The sequence below is a fragment of the Haemaphysalis longicornis genome, unplaced genomic scaffold (assembly GCF_048455015.1).
Source record: "Haemaphysalis longicornis isolate Haplotype H1 unplaced genomic scaffold, Haemaphysalis longicornis Haplotype H1 scaffold_1, whole genome shotgun sequence".
Classification (NCBI taxonomy): domain Eukaryota; kingdom Metazoa; phylum Arthropoda; class Arachnida; order Ixodida; family Ixodidae; genus Haemaphysalis; species Haemaphysalis longicornis.
The window spans coordinates 46,794,861-46,816,223 of NW_027526203.1; the positions used below are offsets into that span (position 1 = coordinate 46,794,861).

At 47.5% G+C, this 21,363-nt stretch overlaps 1 protein-coding gene across 2 annotated transcripts in view; it reads left to right on the forward strand.

Moving 5' to 3' along the window:
• The window catches only part of LOC144176169 (protein Dr1-like), an 85,811-nt gene that overhangs the window by 21,123 nt on the left and 43,325 nt on the right, over positions 1 to 21,363 (forward strand). For both annotated transcript variants that reach the window (XM_077705199.1, XM_077705200.1), the window contains 2 exons: positions 8,281 to 8,517; positions 20,067 to 20,230. In XM_077705199.1, coding sequence (XP_077561325.1) covers positions 8,281 to 8,517; positions 20,067 to 20,230 — 401 coding nt within the window. The remainder of the gene's footprint in view (positions 1 to 8,280; positions 8,518 to 20,066; positions 20,231 to 21,363) is intronic.

A 21,363-nucleotide genomic window follows, 5' to 3' on the forward strand; every position in this document is an offset into this window, starting at 1 on the left:
GCGATAATTTTAGCGCGGTTTTGACACAATGACTTACATCGGCGGCAAGTGAGCGACCCAAAATGGTGGCGTCAGCGTATGCACGTCTCTAGCCTGTACGGCGGACGCGTGAATCAAGGAACTCTTGGCTGCAGAGAGGTCGGTTCCTGTAATGTCATTGCAGACCCGAAAACAAACGATTTAGCGGGAAAATCAACATTTTAATTTAAATTGATTAATTTCTCAGTGAATAAAGCATCGTCTGTATCTGGACAAGCGCTGGGGGCACTATAAAACACGAAATATTTCGAATAAAACAAACTTGCGTTTTCTCTTCATGGCTCCTTTAAAATGTGTGTAAGCCAGCCCTCGATTGCGCTGAGCGCTGAAAAAATTTAATTTCAGGGTAATGCGCAAAGTCTCACTCTGGGCTTCCAGTCGTCGTCACCGATTCTAGGGGTACACAGTTGAAATGCAGTGTTTCGCCCTCTTTTGCTGGTTTAAACAAGTGTAGTCAGCTCTATACAGCTTGTTCAATGTTTGTATGCATCCAGTGCTTCCTTCAAGAGGAATGTCAGCTGAGTCATTGCACTTTTAGTAAGTTTAGTAAAATTCGACCCTTTGAGGGTCGAATTTTTTTGTCAAATGCGACCCCCCAGGGTTGATTTTTTTTATTGCTGATTTAAATTCTTCAAATGAATCTATTTCAACAAAAAATTATTTAACTTTTTCAGGGTGACCATAATGTGACAAAAAAAATTGTTTGTGTTGTTACATACATGTGGTTTGTTGATGATTAACACAAGAAAAAATCTAAATAAAAACGAGAGAGTAACAAGCCGGCACCTTTTGAGTGAACCGAAATCGGATAGACATCAGTTTCGCGGGCACAAAAAGCAGGAATCGCCCGGAGCCTCATCAGTTTCGCAGGCGCAAGAAGCGAGAGGCGCCCAGTGGGCATAAGGGGCCTTAGGTGGGCGATACCCAGCGTGCCCCCTTGTTACCGGATGCGCAAGCGATAGCTGGCGTGCTGCTGTTGTAAATCATAACGAAATAAAAAGAAGAGCCATCGGCGCAAGAAAAAAATTTGACGTATTTCCGCAGTGTGGCAGCACATGCCAAGCAAAAGAAGTTGGCGAAAAAGGCGCGCTTTTTAAACATACAAGCGATGACGTACATGTACTAAGTTATTGACCATTTTGAAGGTGTTTGCAGAGGACGTACACGTATGTCCGTAACCTTGAAAGGGTTAACCATTACCACCTCGCGCCCTGTTGTGGATCGGACATCTCGTTGCGGTTGCGCCGCCAGGAAACGAAGCCGTGGGGGCCCTGATCGAACGACCCTTTTAATGGCGATGACTTAGTTACAATGATAATAATAGTAATGCACGCTCCGCTCGAGCGCTGGGTCTCTTCTTCGTCGCCCGCTAGTCTCCAACATCCTCCGGGGCCTCAAGTGTGGCGGGATCCAGTTCTAGAAGACGTAGCTTCTGTACTGGCCTCTTGATGAGCTTGCCTCCTGGCAACCGCACTGAACAGGCTCGAACCAATCCGTCAGTGCCTGGGTACACTTCTTGAACCTGGGCTAGTGGCCAGAATAACTTGGGCGTCTTAGGAACGTCCACTAGCACAATGTCGCCGACCTTTAAATTTGTTGAGCGATGCGCTGATGGTAGCCGCAACAAATATTCATGTTTCCATCGCTTCCAAAAATCTTCCATCATTTTCTGTCGATGTTGGCAGCCCGGTGATGGCAGCTGCTGCTTCACCCGACAAGTAGTTTCTGAGGTAATGAAACTTATCGGTAGCGGTGAGAGCCCGGTTGGTGCAGACTGCGCCGTTGAATTGCTCCCAAAACGACGTCCAGCTACACACGTCTCCATGAAAGGGCAGGATGGTGAGCGTGGGCAGACGGGGTCCAGAGATCTGAGATGGAACCGTCGTTGGGGCCTGTGGCGTGCTAACCGCAGCCAAGGGGGCAGGTTGCGCCGTGTCGCTGACGCCGAGTTCCTCGAGCAGGTACGTAAGGCGAGTCAGAGCCTCGAGTGTCTGGTCGTTGTAATGGGCCGCCGACTCGTACTCCCTTTCCAGCTCCTCGACAGGAACTGCGTCCTCAACCTGGGCGTCGATCTTGCTAAGCTCCTCGCGGCTAGCCATGAGCTTGTCCAACACCTTCCGGAGCGCGAGCCGGTCGGAGCAGTTACTCTCGATGAGTGCTGACGCCTCTGTCGAAATTTTTGGCGCTTGGGCTCGCCTTGCAGCGCGTTTCGCCTTCAGCCGGTCCATCGTTCAGCGAAAAAGTCTGGCTTATTCGCTTGGTAGGCAGCCCGGTCTGCGCGTTGCCTCCCTGGGTGCGGTTCCGAGAAGGACGAAGCTTGAAACTCGTCGTCGCCGTCGCTCGTTGCCCACGTCGGTGGGAGCCGCTCGTTTTCCCTTGGGATTCGGCACCAAATGTTGCGGATCGGACACCTCGTTGCGGGTGCGCCGCCAGAAAACGAAGCCGTGGGACCCCTGATCGAACGACCCTTTTAATGGTGATGACTTAGTTACAATGATAATGATAGTAATGCACGCTCCGCTCGAGCGCTGGGTCTCTTCTTCGTCGCCCGCTAGTCTCCAACACGCCCTTGTCCATCCTGTTCCACCCAGTGCAGTAGGCCGTGCGCAAGATCCTCTGTTGTGCTTGGAAGGTCTCTTCAAACAAAGCATTCAGACTGCAAGACAGCCAGAAATGTGCATTGTACCATAGTGTCATTCAATTGAGGGTGGCCATTTCCTTGCTAGGACAGTGTCCCTAGACTAGGGACACACTGTCTGTGCTGGAGGGTCTCCTAGGTAGCGGCGACTTGACCTGGGTCGCACTGACCACAGTGGGGCCGACCACCACAATTTTTCAAGGAACCGTCCGGCCTTGCTGCTCCCTAATTGTGTTCGCTTGGCAACAGTCTAGCATCACCCCTCCTTTTTGCTCTTGGGTGACGGGCTCTTTGTTCTTCTGTTCCGGGAAGTGCACTGAATGACCACCAGATGTTGAGCACATTTGTCAACAGGCAGTTTGGGAAGTCGCACTGCACGAAAAGGTTGCACAGGTGTTGGAATAGGCTTCGAATGTTCCTTTGTGAGGCAACATTTGGGGCATTTGCCTGAATTCGAGTTTATCCAAGAGGGGGATGTGCCTGTCAAGGTGGTCTCGTGAGCTACTGATACAGTTCACTTTTGTGACTGATGTGCATGTTGCATTTTGGCTTGTGTAGCAGGGCAAACTATATATAGAGGCCGTACACAAAGAACTGGTAACAATCCTGTGAAACAAAAAAGAAAAGAAAGGTTACTACAGCGTGTTGTTGGGCTAGTTGGTATTGCATTTTTGAGGGTAGAAAAACTGCACGTGAGAGACAATAAGGGACAGGATGGGCGCAGACTCACAACTAGCTTTATTGAAAAACGAACATCAATATATACCATCTATTGCACATGCGCACAAAGCGGCTAGTTTTTCCCCGTTTGCTTTTTTTATTTATCTATGCACCATCCTGTTCAAAAATTCAAACTCGCTTCCATACAACATAACAGAAGGTTCGCTTACACAATTTCTATGGTTTTTACGGATAAAAAAAGGCTTCAATCAACTCACGCCCGACTCGTTCCCGGCTTCTGCTCAGCACTTCCGTTTCGTTCAACCGTAGCTGACATGGCTTGTCTTCACAGGCAATACAATGGTGTGGAACATGAGACCCTGTTTTGTTTTTCATTGATAGCTGGTGTTCCCTCAAACGGTCAGTGACACAACGACCAGTCTGGCCCACATATACCTTCGCGCATGTGAGCAGTATAGAGTATACAACCCCATTAGTGCATTGCACAAACCGTGTAGCATGCTTCTTTAGGCATGGTGTGGCCTTGTTGGATCCTTTAAGGATCTTTTGTGCGCATGTGCAATAGGTGGTATATATTCATGTTCGTTTTTTCAATAAAGCTAGTTCTGAGTCTGCACCAGTCCTGTCCCTTTCTTATTGTCTTGTCTCTCACGCGGTTTTTCTACCCTCAAAAAAAAAAAAAAGAAAGGCTTGTTTTTCATGCTTTGGGGCTCAACTTCATTAATTGCCTCTCTGATAATAGTTCCGGTAATAGCTAGTAGGCGTGAGTGCAGAATACAGACTTAATTTCAGCTGAAGCAACCTTAGTTTCATTCTTCATTGTGAGCTCGTGTTAATTGGAGAGGAACGAAGTGCCGGAAGGCAGTAAGGTAGGGGCAAATAGTAAATAGTATCCAGCTAGTCGTTCTCCGCCCTTTGCTTGCATACTCTCTTAAGTGTCCTTTTATTTGCCACCTGGATGCCCCTTTTTCCCCGCAGGCATAAATGAGACCCGTGTCTTTTGTCTTCCAAGTGAGGGTGGAAATTTTAAGTTCCTTTTCCCACTCTTCTTTTTTTTTTTTTTTTTTCACCAGCCTTCATGGGCGTTTTGTTGCGCTGGCGCCACTTCTACAGCTTTAGTTTACCGTATTTTTCGGTGTATAAGTCGCGGTTTTTTTCTGAAATTTTCGTAGGTGCGTCTTATACACCGGTGCGGTGCGACTTATGTATGGAATAAATCCGGTTCGCGGCGGCCGCGCCTGGCCAGCGCACGTTAAGAGACACAGCTCTATGGTCTAAATGAATTCGAAGCACACCGCTATGGCATTTCTCATAGCCGATATGTCGCTTTGCGATGTTAAATAAAAAAATTTGCAGCTTTTTCTCGTCAAAAACAATGATAATGGCCTGCGACAACCACGCGCCACTTCCTGCTATGTGCAGTAACTACAGTTCAGAATAAATTCAAAGTAACATCAAACTAAGTTGCAAAAACAAAATGCGGCTTATAAATAATTACAGAGTTACTCTAAAACAGGTATACGTGCTGCCAATTTTTAAAATGACGGCTTGCTGATAAGTTATGATTTTCGGGCCGCTTCCGTTCGCATCACTTCCGTCTGCCTTGACACCTTTATTGCCTTTATGGCGCTGATTTACGACAGCACGCAAGAGACGCGCGACGTTTGGAGAGGTGGCCAAATGGGTCTCCAACTCTTGAGACTCCATTTCTACAAAAACAGTTGTAGCCGGGTTCATAAATGCCGGAGTGATCTGGTGCGCGAGTGGTGACGATGTTGGCGAAGACGACATCAGTGAGTCGGAGGACGACAGCGATGTGCCGGCGGAACATCCACTTGAAGTTGCTGAATTATTTGTTAGTGAGTCGGAGGAAGAAGACTTCGATGGTTTTGCCTAAACGCAGTCTGTAGGTACATGCCATCTGTGTGTATCAATAAACAATTTTTGAGAAGTCAGTTCTGTCTAGACTTTCGACGGCATATGCACATGTCTAGCCCTCCTTACCGGGGGATGCGTGCATAAGCGGCATCCGCCGCAACCATGTACTTTCACTGAACTTTATAATGATCTGATTTGCTATGAGTTGCTATGAGCTGCTAATGTTGACGTTGAAGGGCCTGCTGCCACTCTGGCAATTTTAAAGGCTCAAATGCACCTCCTCGTTGCACAGTGTGTAAAAAATACACAAGGTGTGTAAAAAAACATAGAACTTCAGCGAAGCTGCAGCTGTGGTCTGCTCCGATGGTCCTGAACTATAGTTCATACCACAAACTGCATGCAGCACTGTGAAGGCTACATTGCTGTCATTAGGGCAAATTCCAGATCTCATGAAAATTGCTGTAGTACGTCCAATACATAAACAAGATTCTAAAAGCTGTCCAGCTAATTACAGACCAATTTCAATTTTAGCTGTCCTATCCCACATAATGGAAAAACATATTTCAGAAATTATGGTGAAGTTTTGCACAAAATATTCAACTCTTTAAAAGGCTCATTTCGGATTTACTTAGAACAAAAGTACCATTTCCCTCCTTGAAGAATTTAATGATGTAGTTACTGCAGCTTTGGACAGTAATCAAATAGTGTTAGTTTTATTTCTTGATATGACTAAAGCATTTGACACAGTTGATCATGCAATGCTTATTAATAAGCTGAAACTAATGGGCTTTAGGGGGAATTTTGCCGATTTCTTTGAAAATTATTTTAATGACAGACAACAAGCGGAGAAAATTGGTAGCACTATTGGTAACAAAATGACTGTAAGGTATGGAGTTCCTCAAGGCTCTACTATCGGTGCTCTACTTTTCAACATTTATACAAATGACTTAAATTCACCCTCTTTTTCGTCCGATTTGTATCAATATGCAGACGACACTGCGTTAATTTATGTGCACTCTTCGTACGAACATGCCGTTGAAGTTATGCAAGATGATATAAGCAAGCTGTTAACTTGGATGTCGACAAACTATATATTCGTAAACCAAACAAAAACGAAAATCATGTGTATCAGAAGCCCTTATGAAGTATTCTGTCCTAACCTCAATATTTTTCTACACACAAGAGACTGCGAAAACTGTTCTTGCTCACCATTTATGTATGTTAAGCATATAAAGTACCTAGGTATTTACATTGATAATCATTTAAACTGGGACGAACAAATTATGCAAATATGTAAAAAACTAAGAGCTGAGTCAGCATGTATTTATAAGCTCCGGGACGGTTGCAACATGCAAACCCGGTACCAAGTATACCAGTCTTTAGCTGAAAGTGTCATTCGATATGGAATAACAATATATGGGGGCTGTACTACAGCCAGGCAAATGAAAATAAATAAGATTATTCACAGAGTGTCCAAGAACATAGTGCATGGAACACGCTTGCATGACTTTAAAACTACCGAGGTAATGAATGAATTACAGATGTTAAATTTTCACCAACTATGCAGCAATATTATCCTCACTACTCGATATTATGACACTGAATATAAATCACCCGTGAAAAAGGACCGGTTATTGAGACAAACCGAGCGATACTACATCCCACGTGTTTTTACGAATTATGGAAAGGGGAAACGTGGTTATTATGTGCCATTTTGTTTAACATATCCAGCCTAAAAAATGTAAAGAAGACTATAAAGCAGGGGTTCTCAAGCATGTTGGTCCCAGGGAACCCTGCTAAGTTCCGTTAAGTGGCAAGGAACCCCCCCTCCACCCCCCCCTCACTCCCGCCAGTTTTCATTCCGTTCATGCTACATTAACGTGCAATAAATTCAAAAGCAAGCAAGGGTATCGTGTTTTTTCCCGTCGACTTTACGCAAATGCGTACACTAGCGGCACCTATCTCCAAACAGGAGATATAAGGCCGAGATTCAAGTGCAATAGTTTAACCACGTGGCCCGTTTTCGGCATCTGGCTGGCTACAAGCTGCTGGCGAGATTTATTGCGCAGCTCGCGCGTTTCTGTTACGCGCCTCCATTACTCGGACGTGAGTAATGGAGGTTCCTTAGATCGATCGCACCTCAAGTTTACCATATAAGACTTTGTGACTGCGGAACCAGGGAAAATTTATCAGTGGCTCGCGGAACCCTGAGGAGGGGCCTGCGGAACCCCTAGGTTCCACGGAACCCACTTTGAGAAACCATGCTATAAAGAAATGGTGCCTTCTTTCTTCATAACGTGCTTGGACACATTTCTTGTAGATGACAATGAATTGTGATTGTTATTGACGCGTGTGCAAAAATGCATTGTTGTATAGTGCCTTCGATATTACGCTTTATCTTTCCGTTGCTTGTCTTTTTTCACTGTTTTCTCTTTTCTTTTTTCTTTTTTTCAACCGTACCAGTGCAGTGCGCATTTATCTTCATGATACCGCTTGTCCTTTTTTTTTGTCACGTTCTTTTTCTCTTTTTATATGTCAATGGCTGCTTGTCATTGCGATCCTTTCTTTTTTACGTTTTTTGTTCCCTTTCCACAAAAAGTACCTCTACTGCCCGTCTGGTCGGGTGCTGCTGTTCTGCCTGCCTTTCCACAAGCACTGCGTGCTTAGGAAGGCAAGGAAACTCTTGTACCACTATGATGTGCAATAAACTATCTGTCTATCGATCTAGACTGCCCACTGAGGGTGCCTAATTCACCACAAAGGGGATTTTGAAAGGACCTTTCAGTCTCCCCTCTCGACAGGTGGAACCGCAAGGTCCTGGCGCCTATTCTCGCTTTCCTTCGCGGTGAGTTAGGCACCCTCAGTGGGCGCTACAGTGTAGCCTCCACAGTGCTGCGTGCAGCTTGTGGTATGAACTGTAGGAGCCTAGTTCACCGTTGTCGTTGGGATCCAAGTCTTAGCTCCTGCGTAACGGCTTGTGAATCTTTGGGTGTGGTTAACGATGCCTGCAAGCGGACCGAGACATGAGCAAGGTGTTTGCGCAGAGTCGGCGGCAGCCGGCGGTGGCACTGCGGGTGCCGAGGACGAGGAGCTGACCGTGCCCCGGGCGGCCATGAACAAGATGATCAAGGAGCTGCTGCCCAACGTGCGCATTGCCAACGAGGCGCGCGAGCTCATCCTGGCCTGCTGCACCGAGTTCATCCACCACCTGTCCACCGAGGCCAACGACATCTGCAACCGGCAGCAGAAGAAGACCATCTCTGCTGACCACGTGCTCGGAGGTGGGCTGGGCTTTGCACTCCTGCGTACCTCCGGTAGAGGCATAGGCAGAGCCAGGGTTCTTCAATGTGCACCAGTTGCGGAACTCCGCTTCAGAATCTGGGCTGTGCGAGCACCCCTGCTTCGTTGGCGCTGAGGGCCAAGGGTATTGGCGCATAGCACCTAGGGGACAACAGCTGAACTTTATTGATAAACATTTGCTTTTAATAACACAGCTGGATGAGATAAAGCTTGCTTTTCAAATGAGGAAGCACTAGATTAGGTAATGCGTAATGTTTTTAGTTTTTTTTATTTTCCTTTGACTTACAGCAGCAGCCGCTTGTGCTTGAGTACTACTACAACTTTGTCACCAGATGGCTAGTCAAGTTTCCCCGTGCTTGCCCGTTTGCCCCCAGTGCAGGGGACCAACTGTGGACGGGGAGTTTCACAGCTGCGTACATCGAGTTACTCTGAGACAGCTGCACACATGAGGCAGTGGTAGCAGCACTTGCACAACTCTCCTCCCTCCACTTTTTTTCCAGCACCTGAAAACTGTGCAGCATGGCCACGTGTTTTGAAGGTTTCTTCTCTGGTTGACTGCTGGGGATGTGGCAGCAGTGGTTGCTGTTATGTGAAGGGGCAGGCATTGCTGCCACTGTCCAAACAACAAGCACTGCCACTCATTGGCTTGCGTGGGGTCTTTTTGTAGCTGTAAGTGCCCGTTTCTCCTGTCCCACGAGGTCCCCAGACTGAGGAAGGCTCTATTCCATGGATTGGAGGAAATGTCTACTTGAACCCCAAAGGTTCCAATTTAGTTTTAGTGGGGCATTGCTAGTACACAACAGGCACCCACGTCCCTTGGGAAGTTTAATAACTGGGCACAAGGGACAGGCAGTCTTGGCAAGTGAGGCATTTGCATAAAGAAACACCAGGAAACCATCTTGCTTAACATGCCCCTGGTTGTGGCCAGGCTATGTGCGCTCCAAAATTTGGGGTGCACATAACATTCTGGTGTAAGATCTCGTGCATTGGCTTATTGCAAACTAATAGTGGCGCCATTGCTGTGATGCAGAGGTACTGCTGCTGCATTTTCCCTAGAGAGACAGCAGCAGACAGGTTGGTGCGCTTTTGTAAATGGGGTTAGGGAACTTGGCACTTTGGGACAAACGATTCACGAAAAAATTATCTTTTTCAAACTGACATTTTGATTTGGTGTGGTCTTTTTCTTTCAGCTGGCATAATTTCAGGTTTGGGGAATAGGCTCTTAAACCATAATATCCATTAATTATAGTTGGACCTAGGCCAACTGAAGTCTGCAAGATATTGATGCTCAAATGGCACTTACCTGTGACTTGTGACACACTCGTTCTACGAGTGCAGTTGCAGAATTTTGGCCTTATTGGAAAGCGAATCTTTTCATCTCTAACTTAGCGCTGTAAGTGCATCTAATTTTTGATTGGTTCTGTTTAAAACAAGCATATCGAAAACCCAAAGGGGCCAGCCCTATTGCCTGTCGCACACTATTCATGGTTGAATGGTGGTTGAAGGCTTTCCCCTTAACTCTTTCGGGACTGCTCCATAGGCCGTCGATCACATATGATCGATGGTTTCGCGAGCCTGCACAATACAAATTTTCGCTCGGTGGAACACCTAGCGACATCTAGGAGATAGTTTGAAAACTGGAGTTTTCTCTTTTGTGAAGTTTCTTTTTTTATCGCCAGGCGGCAACGCATCAGATATTTTATTCTGATGGGCAGTGGTTTCGAATGTAAACAAACATGGCGTCATACTCGCGCGAGCACGATAAGAAATCCGCCTCGTCTCGTCTCGCATATCTTCGCCTTCTACTGTGGATTTTAACGACGAGAGTGGCAGTGAAGAGTCGGAATGCGGCTTTAGAGATCGATTTTCAGCTTGAGTGAGGATTCGGGTGTCGATCAGCCTGGAACATCAAATCGCGCTCAAAGGTGGGTGTTGGTTTTGGATTCAATTGGCTCTGGAGTAGGTATGTGTGCTCTAAATATGTTCTGGCTGGTTTATATTTGTTCGCTAGGGTGTTAACTACCTATGGTGGTAATCTCCTGCCACCAGTGCAGAAACGGACCAAGTTTTCGCTGAGACAAGAGCCCGACGTGTACCTGGGCGACGACGTAGCCATGGTCCTAGTGCCAAAAAGATCACACAAAACAAAAAACCAGTTTCACCTAGCCGCATCAAACTTTCGCGATGAAGAAACAAAGCATTGTGTTAGATTTTGTATATCCTGAAATAATTTTATTCTGTTTGTATATTTTTATATTTACGCTTTTTTCTATCTTTTTCTGTAGTTTTTTTACGAAGTTCTTACTTTCAGATTTTTTCATGGTTCTATCGTCAGTGTTGAAGTAAAACTTGGTATTGTATGTCAGAGAACATATAATTAGCTGCATTTTGGTATATGCTAAGGCAGGATGGTACCTTTGCTTTATGTAATAAAAAATTTGTACCGAGACCTCCCTTTTTCATCACTTTTTCCGGCGGTCTTGAAAGAGTTAAATTGGGGTAATGGCATATTCCATATGGTATAGGCCGGCTGCACATCTACCAGGTGCTGCTCGCTGCCGCAGGGCCCCGGCCGGACCTGCGGCTGATGCTGTGCATGCTGTGCGGGGACCCGTACGCGCCCGAGCAGGTACTGGCGCCCCTGCTGGCGCAGCCGGGCTGCCTGGCCGCGGGCCCGCCGCACTGCCTCAGCCTGGACTCCTTCCTGGGCCCTTGCCGGAGTCTGGGGCTCCGGTGTTCGCCAGGAACTTCCGGCCTGGTCCACCCTGGTCTGCCGGGCACGTGGTCTCTCCTGCCAGTGCATCGTCGCTGCTCGTCCGCATGCCCGACGGGATCACGATGCACCGGCATGCTGACCATGTGAGGCCTCACCTGGCAACCTCAGCCGCTCCTTCAGGAAGCCAGCAGGCAGGGGAGCCAGCTACACCGACCGCTGCCAGCACCGCACCAGGGGCTGGTGCTACTCGTGCCTCTGCGGCGCACCTGCAAGGCTGACGGACGGTGCGAGAGGGGCACAGGCAGCACCCCATGCTGCCACACCGACATCGACACCTGTCACCCCGGCGAGTAACGGTTCGGCGGTCTCCGCTGTCTCTCACTCCGCCTGAGCACAGGTGTCGATGTCTGTGTGGCAGCATGGGGTGCTGCCTGTGCCCCTCTCGCACCGTCCGTCAGCCTTGCAGGTGGCGCCGCAGAGGCACGAGTAGCACCAGCCCCTGGTGCGGTGCTGGCAGCGGTCGGTGTAGCTGGCTCCCCTGCCTGCTGGCTTCCTGAAGGAGCGGCTGAGGTTGCCAGGTGAGGCCTCACATGGTCAGCATGCCGGTGCCACGTGATCCCGTCGGGCATGCGGACGAGCAGCGACGATGCACTGGCAGGAGAGACCATGTGCCCGGCAGACCAGGGTGGACCAGGCCGGAAGTTCCTGGCGAATACCGGAACCCCAGACTCCGGCAAGGGCCCAGGAAGGAGTCCAGGTTGAGGCAGTGCGGCGGCCCCGCGGCCAGGCAGCCCGGCTGCGCCAGCAGGGGCGCCAGCACCTGCTCGGGCGCGTACGGGTCCCCACACAGCATGCACAGCATCAGCCGCAGGTCCGGCCGGGGCCCCGCCGCACGGGGTCCAGGCCACCGCCGTCGTCCTTCCTTCGGCAATGAAATATTTTCAAGTCTTCAGCAAATTTCCATATTTTTTATTTGAAAATATTTCATTGCTGAAGGAATTTCTTAGTCGTTTGATTTCATTTTCACAGGGTTTGACTGTACAGCCTTTGCAAAAGCACCAACCATTCGCAGCGTATACGCTTTCAGACTTTGCGGTTGCGAAACGTTCTCAATACTTTCTAAAAATTGTGGTGAGGGGAAGGGATATTGCAAATTATAACAGTGTCTTTCGAATTGAATCAAATGCCAAATAATTCCAATTGAATATTCCAATATTCCAATATTCCCACACCTGTGCTTTATATCCCTTTGTGCTTAACAAGGGCCACGGAGTGCCATGCGAGTAAAGCCTTGATGCAACAAACGTCAAAACCACGAGATGCTCCATATAACTAAGTCACAAGGTGTAAATAACCTAAAGTCCATTGGAAACCGTGTATGTTCAGTCTCCATACAGCGAGGTAAGTGTCGGTGCAATTTCATAACAACCAAGTCCCTGGACTCCAACAAACATTCACTAAAAAGGCTAGCCTACCCCAAGCTGCGCCATGAGTCACCACCCTGACCACGCATGACCTGAAAATTCAGAGGCACAGGGGATAAGCTGTGTCGCCCCCTGGGGATATCACTGCGAGGCTATCTCCCCAGCCACCTGCTGCACAGTCTTTTTTTGTAAACAAATATGGCTGCAGCCATGCAAGTGTGCTGGGGCAGAAGTTCACATTTACACCTTGTGACTTAGTTATATGGAGGATCTCGTGGTATTGACGTTCGTTGTATCAAGGCTTTACTTGCATGGCATTCCGTGGTCCTTGTTAAGCACAAAGGGATATAAAGTTTCCAATATTCACACAACTGTGCTTTATATCCCTTTGTGTTTAACAAAGACCACGCAGTGCCATGCGGGTAAGGACAGCAACGAAATGTTTTCAGACAGCGACCCCACATTAACGAAATTCGCTTCAGGTGTGGTTGTCATGTTATCTGCCCATTCGAGGCTAACAGTGTGCAAAAAGTGCTCAAATGAATTTTTTTGTGTGTGTTCTAAGTTGACGTGAACTTCTGCCACGGTGCACTTGCATGGCTGCAGCCATATTTGTTTACAAAAAAGGCTGTGCAGCAGGTGGCTGGGGAGACAGCCTCGCAGCGATATCGCCAGGGGGCGACACAGCTTATCCTCTGTGCCTCTGAATTGTCAGGTCATGGGTGGTCAGGGTGGTGACTCATGGCGCAGCTTGGGGTAGGCTAGCCATGTACTGCTGAACAGCACGGGTGCGTTCATTGTGCATGTAGTGATCAGCTTGTTTGCACTCGAAAACAAGCATCCGCCAGCCCAAAAGCAGACATTTTTATCCCTGCAAGATAAGGCAGCCATCATTGCCCATGTCAGTGGTCCGAGTAGAGGAAGAGAGGATAGCACCGACAAGTTAGAAACTGCGTGCAGCTCGCTCCCTACCATTTTGAAAAACAAGGCCACCACCCTTTCATGGCACACATGCACAAAACAATACAGTGGCTGCTGCGGCCTTTCTGGACATTGACAAAGCGATGCTCACTTGGTTTTGTGAACAGCATTAGAAAAACAAGGTGTGAATGTTTGGAAAAATTCGGCAACAGAAGAAATTGGACTTTTCTTGCATGCTCAGGTGTGCTCAATACCAAGGGCCAAAGACAAAAATGTGCAGTTTAACATGTTTGATGTGTTGGACATGATTCGGTCGTTCTCAGGTGTGGGTGATTAAGAAGAGCAATGAACCATATACTGTATTTACTCGCCTAATAGACCCACTCGCGTTATGAACCCTCCGCCCACTTTTCTTCTTGAGAATTTACTTTTTTGTCACTGTGAATAAAAAATGCAGCGGGGATATGTTTTTATCTCAGCATGGTTTCCGCTGCTGTAGACGATCGCAGTATCTTGATATCACGCCACAGTACACGCATAAATGCTAAAAACGCATTCCAACAAAAAGAAATCTCAACACTTGCCGGAGACAAGAGCAGGAGTGCTGTGGCTCACAATTTAAAAATTGCGCGCTTGCAGTGCGCCACCTGCTGAACACAACACAAACCTTGCGCCATAAAAACATTGCAGCGTGCGAACAAAGCGCAAAATGTACTCCACACTCTTTCCCTGCTCTTCCTGTTCCGCGACTTTACCATGATGCTCCGTGGTGTTGTTGTTCAGCTGTGTTCCAACCTTTTTTTGTGCTCCTGGTGCGTGCCGTACGATGGGCCAGTACATGAGCTGCACAGACGGTTTTAAACTGAAGTTGGTGGAGCATGCGTTGATGCACATGGAAACCGGGCGGCTGGGCGGCACTTCAGTGTTGACCCACTGTGTGTACGCTAGGGGCGAAAACAAGGTTTTTGGTCGGTGGACAAGGATCGTCGTGCGTTTTTGTGGGCCCAAAAAAAGGAAAGTTTCCGGGTGTGAGAAAAGTTTTGGAATGTGAAGCCACAAGTGACTTTAGTGAGGAGGACAGCTCCACTGAATGTTCTGCTTCACTGGCATGTTCAGAATAAAAAATAAATTCCATTACATAATCACCCAGGTGTTTTTACGAAAATGGTAAGGCTCTGACGCGCTTCTCTTAGCAACTTTATTGCGTGGAATTTCAACTTTTAAAAAATCTGTTGCAATTTTTTCCTGCATAATGAACCCTCCCCCCAAATTCATGCCGAATTTTCTGGAAAAAAAAGTGGGTTCCTTACGCGAGTAAATGTGGTAGTGTGAGAGTTGTGCCGTGAGGTTGCTGCAAGATAAAGCTCCATGGTATTATAACTGACTCTCGGAAATGTTCGGGTTGCGGGCAATTTTCTTGTTTGTTTCATTCTTGTGCTAACCCACTGTCACTGATGACAAAGGGACAACGAGGGCAGCAAAAAAATGCCGTGTTGCACAAGTTTTAAGGCAGATGTTGTCTAACCTGACCTGGGAAGCTCATTTCCACACTTCTTGTCGGCGTTGTTTGGTGGCACCACAGCAACCGAATCGATGTAGTGGTAGAAAAGTACCTGTAAAAAAAGCTTCGCAGGTGTCCTGCAAAGGGACGTTAAAATGAATTTGTCAAGCTTCTTTTTTTGCTTGCATTGCATAGACTGGCTCAAATAAATGCACTTTTCATCCTTTCTCTATTCAATAAGGCGACACTTATATTACAATGCCCGAAAGAAGAAAACTACCATGCATGGTCTGCGGTAGCCGCGCCAATTGAAGCAGTGGTGTCCATATGAGGTATACTGTGATTGGACGATCTCCAAGATTGGAATTCAAACCAGTTTGTTTCAGTTCTCTGAAAAAAGATGCTTGCCATTTGACGTTATCGTTGCTAGGCATTCTCGATATGCCAGTAGTGTAAATGCCACACTTCTGCCATGTTGTCAGCTGTAAACTGCGTCGGATAAGCCTACCAGCACGGCTTGGAATTTAACGATCACTAGCCGAGACGTGCCCAGGGGATGAACGCCCTGTGCATCACCAGAGGCATGATGTGCTTTTCCCCCACCTTTGTAGCTTGCCTGGCTCATGCCTGTATCATAAGAGGCATGCAGGGGTGAGACAGCTGCGCATATTGCACAGTTCTGATACAAATCAGTTCTGCTGCGCCCAGCTGCTCCAGAAGCTTGAAAATTGCAAAAATGGACCTTTTTCCAGTAGCGTAGCCCTCTTGTGGCAGCCACATGAACCACACTTGGGGGATTATAGAAGAACACGCCCCCTTTTTTCCCACCGGCCCTGCGCAGTTGAGGAAGCTGCCCCAGGCATGGTTTTGGTGGCAGAGAAATTTTTCTATGGCAGCCGTGGCACCTACCTGTCACCCGCTATCAAAGCTCGAAAACGGAGAAGCACTTAGCTGGCTCGGTGTTCGAAACAGGCTAATCCAACATGGTTTCGTTTTGTTTACATCTACCCCCCCAAGAATTGATTTGATTGATTGGGGGGTTTAACGCGCCGACGCAACGCAGGCGATGAGGCGCGCCGTAATGGAGGGCTTCGGATTAATTTTGACCACCTGGGGATCTTTATTGTGCGCCGAAATCTCGTACACACGGGCGTTTTTGCTTTTCGCCTCCATCAGAAAAGCGGCCGCCGCGGCCGGGAATCGAACCCGCGACCTCGTGCTCAGCAGCGCAACGCCTTAGCCACTGAGCCACCGCTAGCCCCCCAAGAATGGCGGATTGGTTGCTGGGAGCCAGAGCAGCGCATGCGCAGAGCGCTACTGGAAAAAGGTCCATTGCGCCGAACTGCTCCAAAACATTCTGGAAAACAATTTTGACGTGCACGTCAGTTTGGGTAGGGGAAAATGCCAACTTGCCAGCATAATTCTCAAGCACACCCAACATGATGCTGTTTTTAGAGGTTTGATTGATTGATCAATCCGTCAAAAAAAAAAAACGCGCATAAAAAAAAAGTCTTAGTGATAGCTTTTTTCTGACCTCACATGGGCGAGTTGCACACATTATATTCTGTGCATTTCTGAAGTTTTCTCATCGAAAACCATTGCAAAGTGCCGTAGAAAAATACTTGCGTCAGCTGAGGCGACAAACTATTTGTGCAAGTTGATGAAAAAACTCGGAGCGCCGTATCTGTGGAACCGCACCACTGGGTGCCGCCGTCTTGGTATGGAGAATGGAAAACATGGTGCTGGGTGAAGCGGCCGCTCGTTGTTCCGGCACTCAGTTCGTTTTACCGATCTCTGCTCTGGTTTAGATTGAGTGGGTGGCTGGGTTTTCATTTATTCGGATGATCTGTTTCACAAGTTGCCCGGCTCGAAAGACGGAGTTCATCGAAAACAACGTAACACCCGTGCTTTGCCATAGTTCATCCTTGTGGGAGGCGCAATGCGTGCGTTAAGTAAACTTTGGGGCACATTGCGGTGTTATAAAGCGTCGAGTTATTGCTGCGTTTGACAGCGAGGTCGCCAGTGGTACGAATGGTACGATCGACACGACAGAAGTCGCGGCACAGTCCAGCCGCGCAATGTTCAAGCAGCGTCTGATAGCGGGACTAGTTATTAATGCACCCTAGTAATAATAATAATCTATCTGAAGTGAAATTTATCATCAAAAGCGAGGTGGCTAAACATACCAACGTTACTCGAATTGATTGATTGATTATGAGGTTTAGCGCTCCGACGCTACACACGCGATGAGGCGCGCTGTAGTGGAAGGATCCGGATTTATTTTGACCACGTGGGAATCTTTAACATGTGCACTTACTCGAATTACGATCGTGGTGAACATGCTCCTCGGGGATTGAAATGGGAGGGGGCTGTTAGTGGTACAACCGTCACTTTGCTTTTCACAACTTTTGCTGTGGCTCAACACTTGTCCATAGAGCACAGCCTGAGATTACAAAAATAATAATTTCAGCATGCAAATGATAATAAAAACGCCTTACGGTTGCCGAGTTTTAAGGACAATAGTCTTTCTTGGGCTACTTAAACCCAGAAATTTTTGTCTGTCTGTCTGTCTGTGACCTGATTCAGCCACCCGGCCAAAGTAAAACAAGGCCTCCGCAATAGTCTTATATAGTCACAGCTAAATCTGCCTGTCTAAGTCTGGTGTAATGTTCATACTTGTCAACATTGTTGAACAAGAAGAAGACATTACGCAAATATAAGACCACAAAATAATACACAAGCGATATTTGCAGTGTTTTTTTATTAAAAAGCATAGATGCTCAATTTTTACGAAATGAAATACTACATCTACTGCAGAAAAAAAATTCACTCCGCCGTCACCTGCTGTTGCCCGCGCCACTATAGCTTCTGGCGGCATTTTAAGAAATCAAGCGGAAAAGGTTTCACTAGATAGGCTCCACGTTCTGCTTGGAACGCACTTGGACTAGGGAAATGCGGTGCTATTAGCATTGAAGTAGGACGCCTCAATTCACGCGCGTCTCCTCCGTACGACAGTGCTGGCATCGAGGCACCCGGCCTGAAGGAGTGGAACGCGGTAAATTTAAATCGACTTGAGCAGAACTTCAGCGAGTTTACCTTGAGAGGGGCGCGACGGAAGAGGAACAGCATGAGAGGTGAGCGGGAAAGCGAAGGGAGGCATTTACTTGGGAAATGTCGGCAAGAACTATCGTCTTTTGTCGACATTTGCAACGAAAGGAGCAGATACGCAGCCAATTTTTTTAATTTGATATTTTGAACAGAACTCCATGCTGTCTATAATTAAAGCCTCAGAATTTAAAAAGTTTGTAAAAAGGTAGTGCAGTTCGTACCTTGTGATACTCGGTTAGAAAAAACTTTCTTTGAATGCTGTTGCGGTGCTATGGACCTTAAAAACCGAATTAAAAGTGCACTTGTCACCCCAACTTGCCAAAATTGTTTTTTGGGCTCCTAAGATGACATAAGAAATGTTGTTAACTGCTCCAAATCAAGGTTCTTCTGCTCCAGAATCGAGATTTCACTGCTCCAAAATCTGTTTATGCTGTCTCACCCCTGGGCATGTTTGCACCAGGCTGAGGGTCTGCTGATTCTGGCCTGTGCGTGCAAGTAGAGGATCAAGCAGGTTCACACACGCAACACCGAGTGCCTCCGACTGGTTTCCCCTCCTCCTTGACTGCCTGCTGCACCCTGTCACTCCCTGCGTCCTTGTTATCATGTGAGCAGGTGTTGAAGGTCCCTCAACTGACGCGATAGCACCTCCCTCTTGCCAAGTGTGGAAGTGCGGGTGAGAAGTCATTGCCGGAACCGCATCAGGAGAAGCGCACTTGCAGGGGCATTTGCGGTGGGGCATTCGATGCATTGAATCTGCCTGTAACCAGGAATTTGATATACGAGTACAACAGTGCTATACTTTTGCACAAGATTTCTGAGGGGATGGTCACGCTGTCCGATGTATGCAATACAGTTGAACCTGGTTATGCGAGGCATGGATGTAAGACACAGTCGCGTATAAGAGACACAATTCACCCACTTGGGTGGCTGCCCTATCTTTCCTGTCAAATTGGCCTCTTTTATAACAGACATCGGATGAAGATGGTTATAAAGGACAAGTTGTCCTTAAGTTTTGCTCAATAAACTCACTTGTAACAGACATTTTAACTTGGGATTCGACGCTACCAGTCACTAACTGCAGTTGCATCCTTTTTAGAATCAAAGGGGATGACAGACGCCTGCAGTCGTTCTTTATTATATCTTCAGCAAACACAGTGGATCAGTCAGTATGAAACAATGACGAGGAGCTTTGCCTATAGAAATGCAATGTACAGAAGTGGTTAAAGCTTACCGTCATGCGTACGAGTGCGACTGTGCATGCGGACTTCTGCACAAGCGAAGAATATCAGGAGTGTGCAGTGGGGGCTCCCAATTGTGTAGCTCCTCATCAAGAAGCATCGCAGATGTCGAGTCCTGCAAGTGTCATGAATAGCCTGAGCTCACAGCAGGAGAAGCTGTGCGCTCTGGCTATTCATCAGGCTTGTGAACTCAACATCTACAGTTTGTCTTCAGCAAACAGTGAAAGAAGAGAAAGCTTGTAGAAGTTGTAAAATAGTCATGAAGCAAACTAATTCGGAACTATTTCGTCGGTTCTGGGTTCAAAACATATATTAGAAAAAACCTTTTGCAACATGCTGCAGTGCTCTTTTGTGCTTATTTTAGTCTTAGGGTGTCCACATTGAAGTACAGGTAGATCAGTAAATGAAAGCACAGTTCCCTGCTTATAAGAGACCTCTCGTATAAGAAACAGAAACTGCTCCTTGGTACGTGTCTCTTATAAAGAGTTTCAACTGTAGTTCGATATATCCGGGCTCCATAAATCTGGGATCGACTGTGCTACTGTATTTGTCCCTCATCAGTAAATTGATTTGAGGGTCATGGTGAAGTTCCTTATTCTTCTCCTTCTCTCTAACTACGCAGCGCTGGACAGCCTGGGCTTCGGAGCATACCGGCAGGATGCAGAGGCGGTGCTCAAGGACTGCAAGGCGGTGGCGGCCAAGCGGCGCCGCCAGAGCACCCGCCTCGAGAACCTCGGCATTCCCGAGGAGGAACTGCTGCGGCAGCAGCAGGAGCTCTTCGCACAGGTACCCTAATGAGAGGGGGACAAGACAACTGGCTGTCTAGGGAATTTTAGGGATTCGGGGGAGTCTTTTGGATGAAAGTGTGGGACAGAAGTCCCTCCAGGTAGAAGGCGATTACAGGGTCTGGCACAGCTTGGGAACGTCTTTACCCTTCCATGCAGAACAAGAATGGTAGCTGCCTAGCTGCTTCTGCACTTTCCCCTTGCGCTCCCAAGCGGTTTGGTGTGGGCATGCTATCTGCAGGGGCACAGTCTGCACGAGGGGCCCCTCTGCTGAGCTTGATATGTTTGGAATACTTGGGGCAAAAATGGGGCACTTGCTATCTGCCGACCGTGAGAGCAGGAGTGCTAAAAGGGAACATAATGCAACTTGCCCCTTTCTCGGCAAGCAGTGCCGTTCCACGATAGCCTCTAAAGAGCATTGATTTTTCTTCTGAATTCTTGCAAGTCGAGTTCAGGGGTGGTATACGTACACGCGAATGTGTACAGTAAGCTGCCATTCAAGAGTGGCAGAGAGCTGTTTTAGCACAGTGAGTGAGCTTCCAGTGTTAAGGAGCAGCTTCCCTTGTGGTACAAAGTTATGTGCTTCTCTTTCTTGGAATCGTCAGTCGCATGCCCATTAGGTTCGAGTAAATATGGTGTTAAATTTATTGGTGCCAACTGACATAAAATGCGTACTTGTAATCTCCCGCACATGGAACTTGGTAGATGACAAACTGCCTCGTTTTTTAGCCAACACGGGGAGAGAAAAAAAGGGGAGACGTGGGTCTTGAAATGGTCAGAGCGGAATTTGGCATTTTTTTGAAAATGACATTCAGGTTATATATACTCTGAAGTACCTGCCTGAAAAGTTTCATCGTCAAATTTGAAGTCTAAGTATAAAAAAAAAAGATAAATACAATGCCTGCACTTCGCTAAAAATGCGAGTTCAGAGTAAAAGTTAGTCGCAATTCGCGCCCCGCTCTGCCTGCAACCGCTCCGTTGATGGCGGCCATTTTGGTCTTGTTTGAAAGCTGCTTCTCTTCTCTATCTTCCCATGTCCTTCTCTTTCGCGACGACTTCGTGGAACGTCTGTTTTCTTTGTATTTTCAAAGGGCAGATAACAATAGCTGATTTGTCGCTCCTCCGCTCAATGGC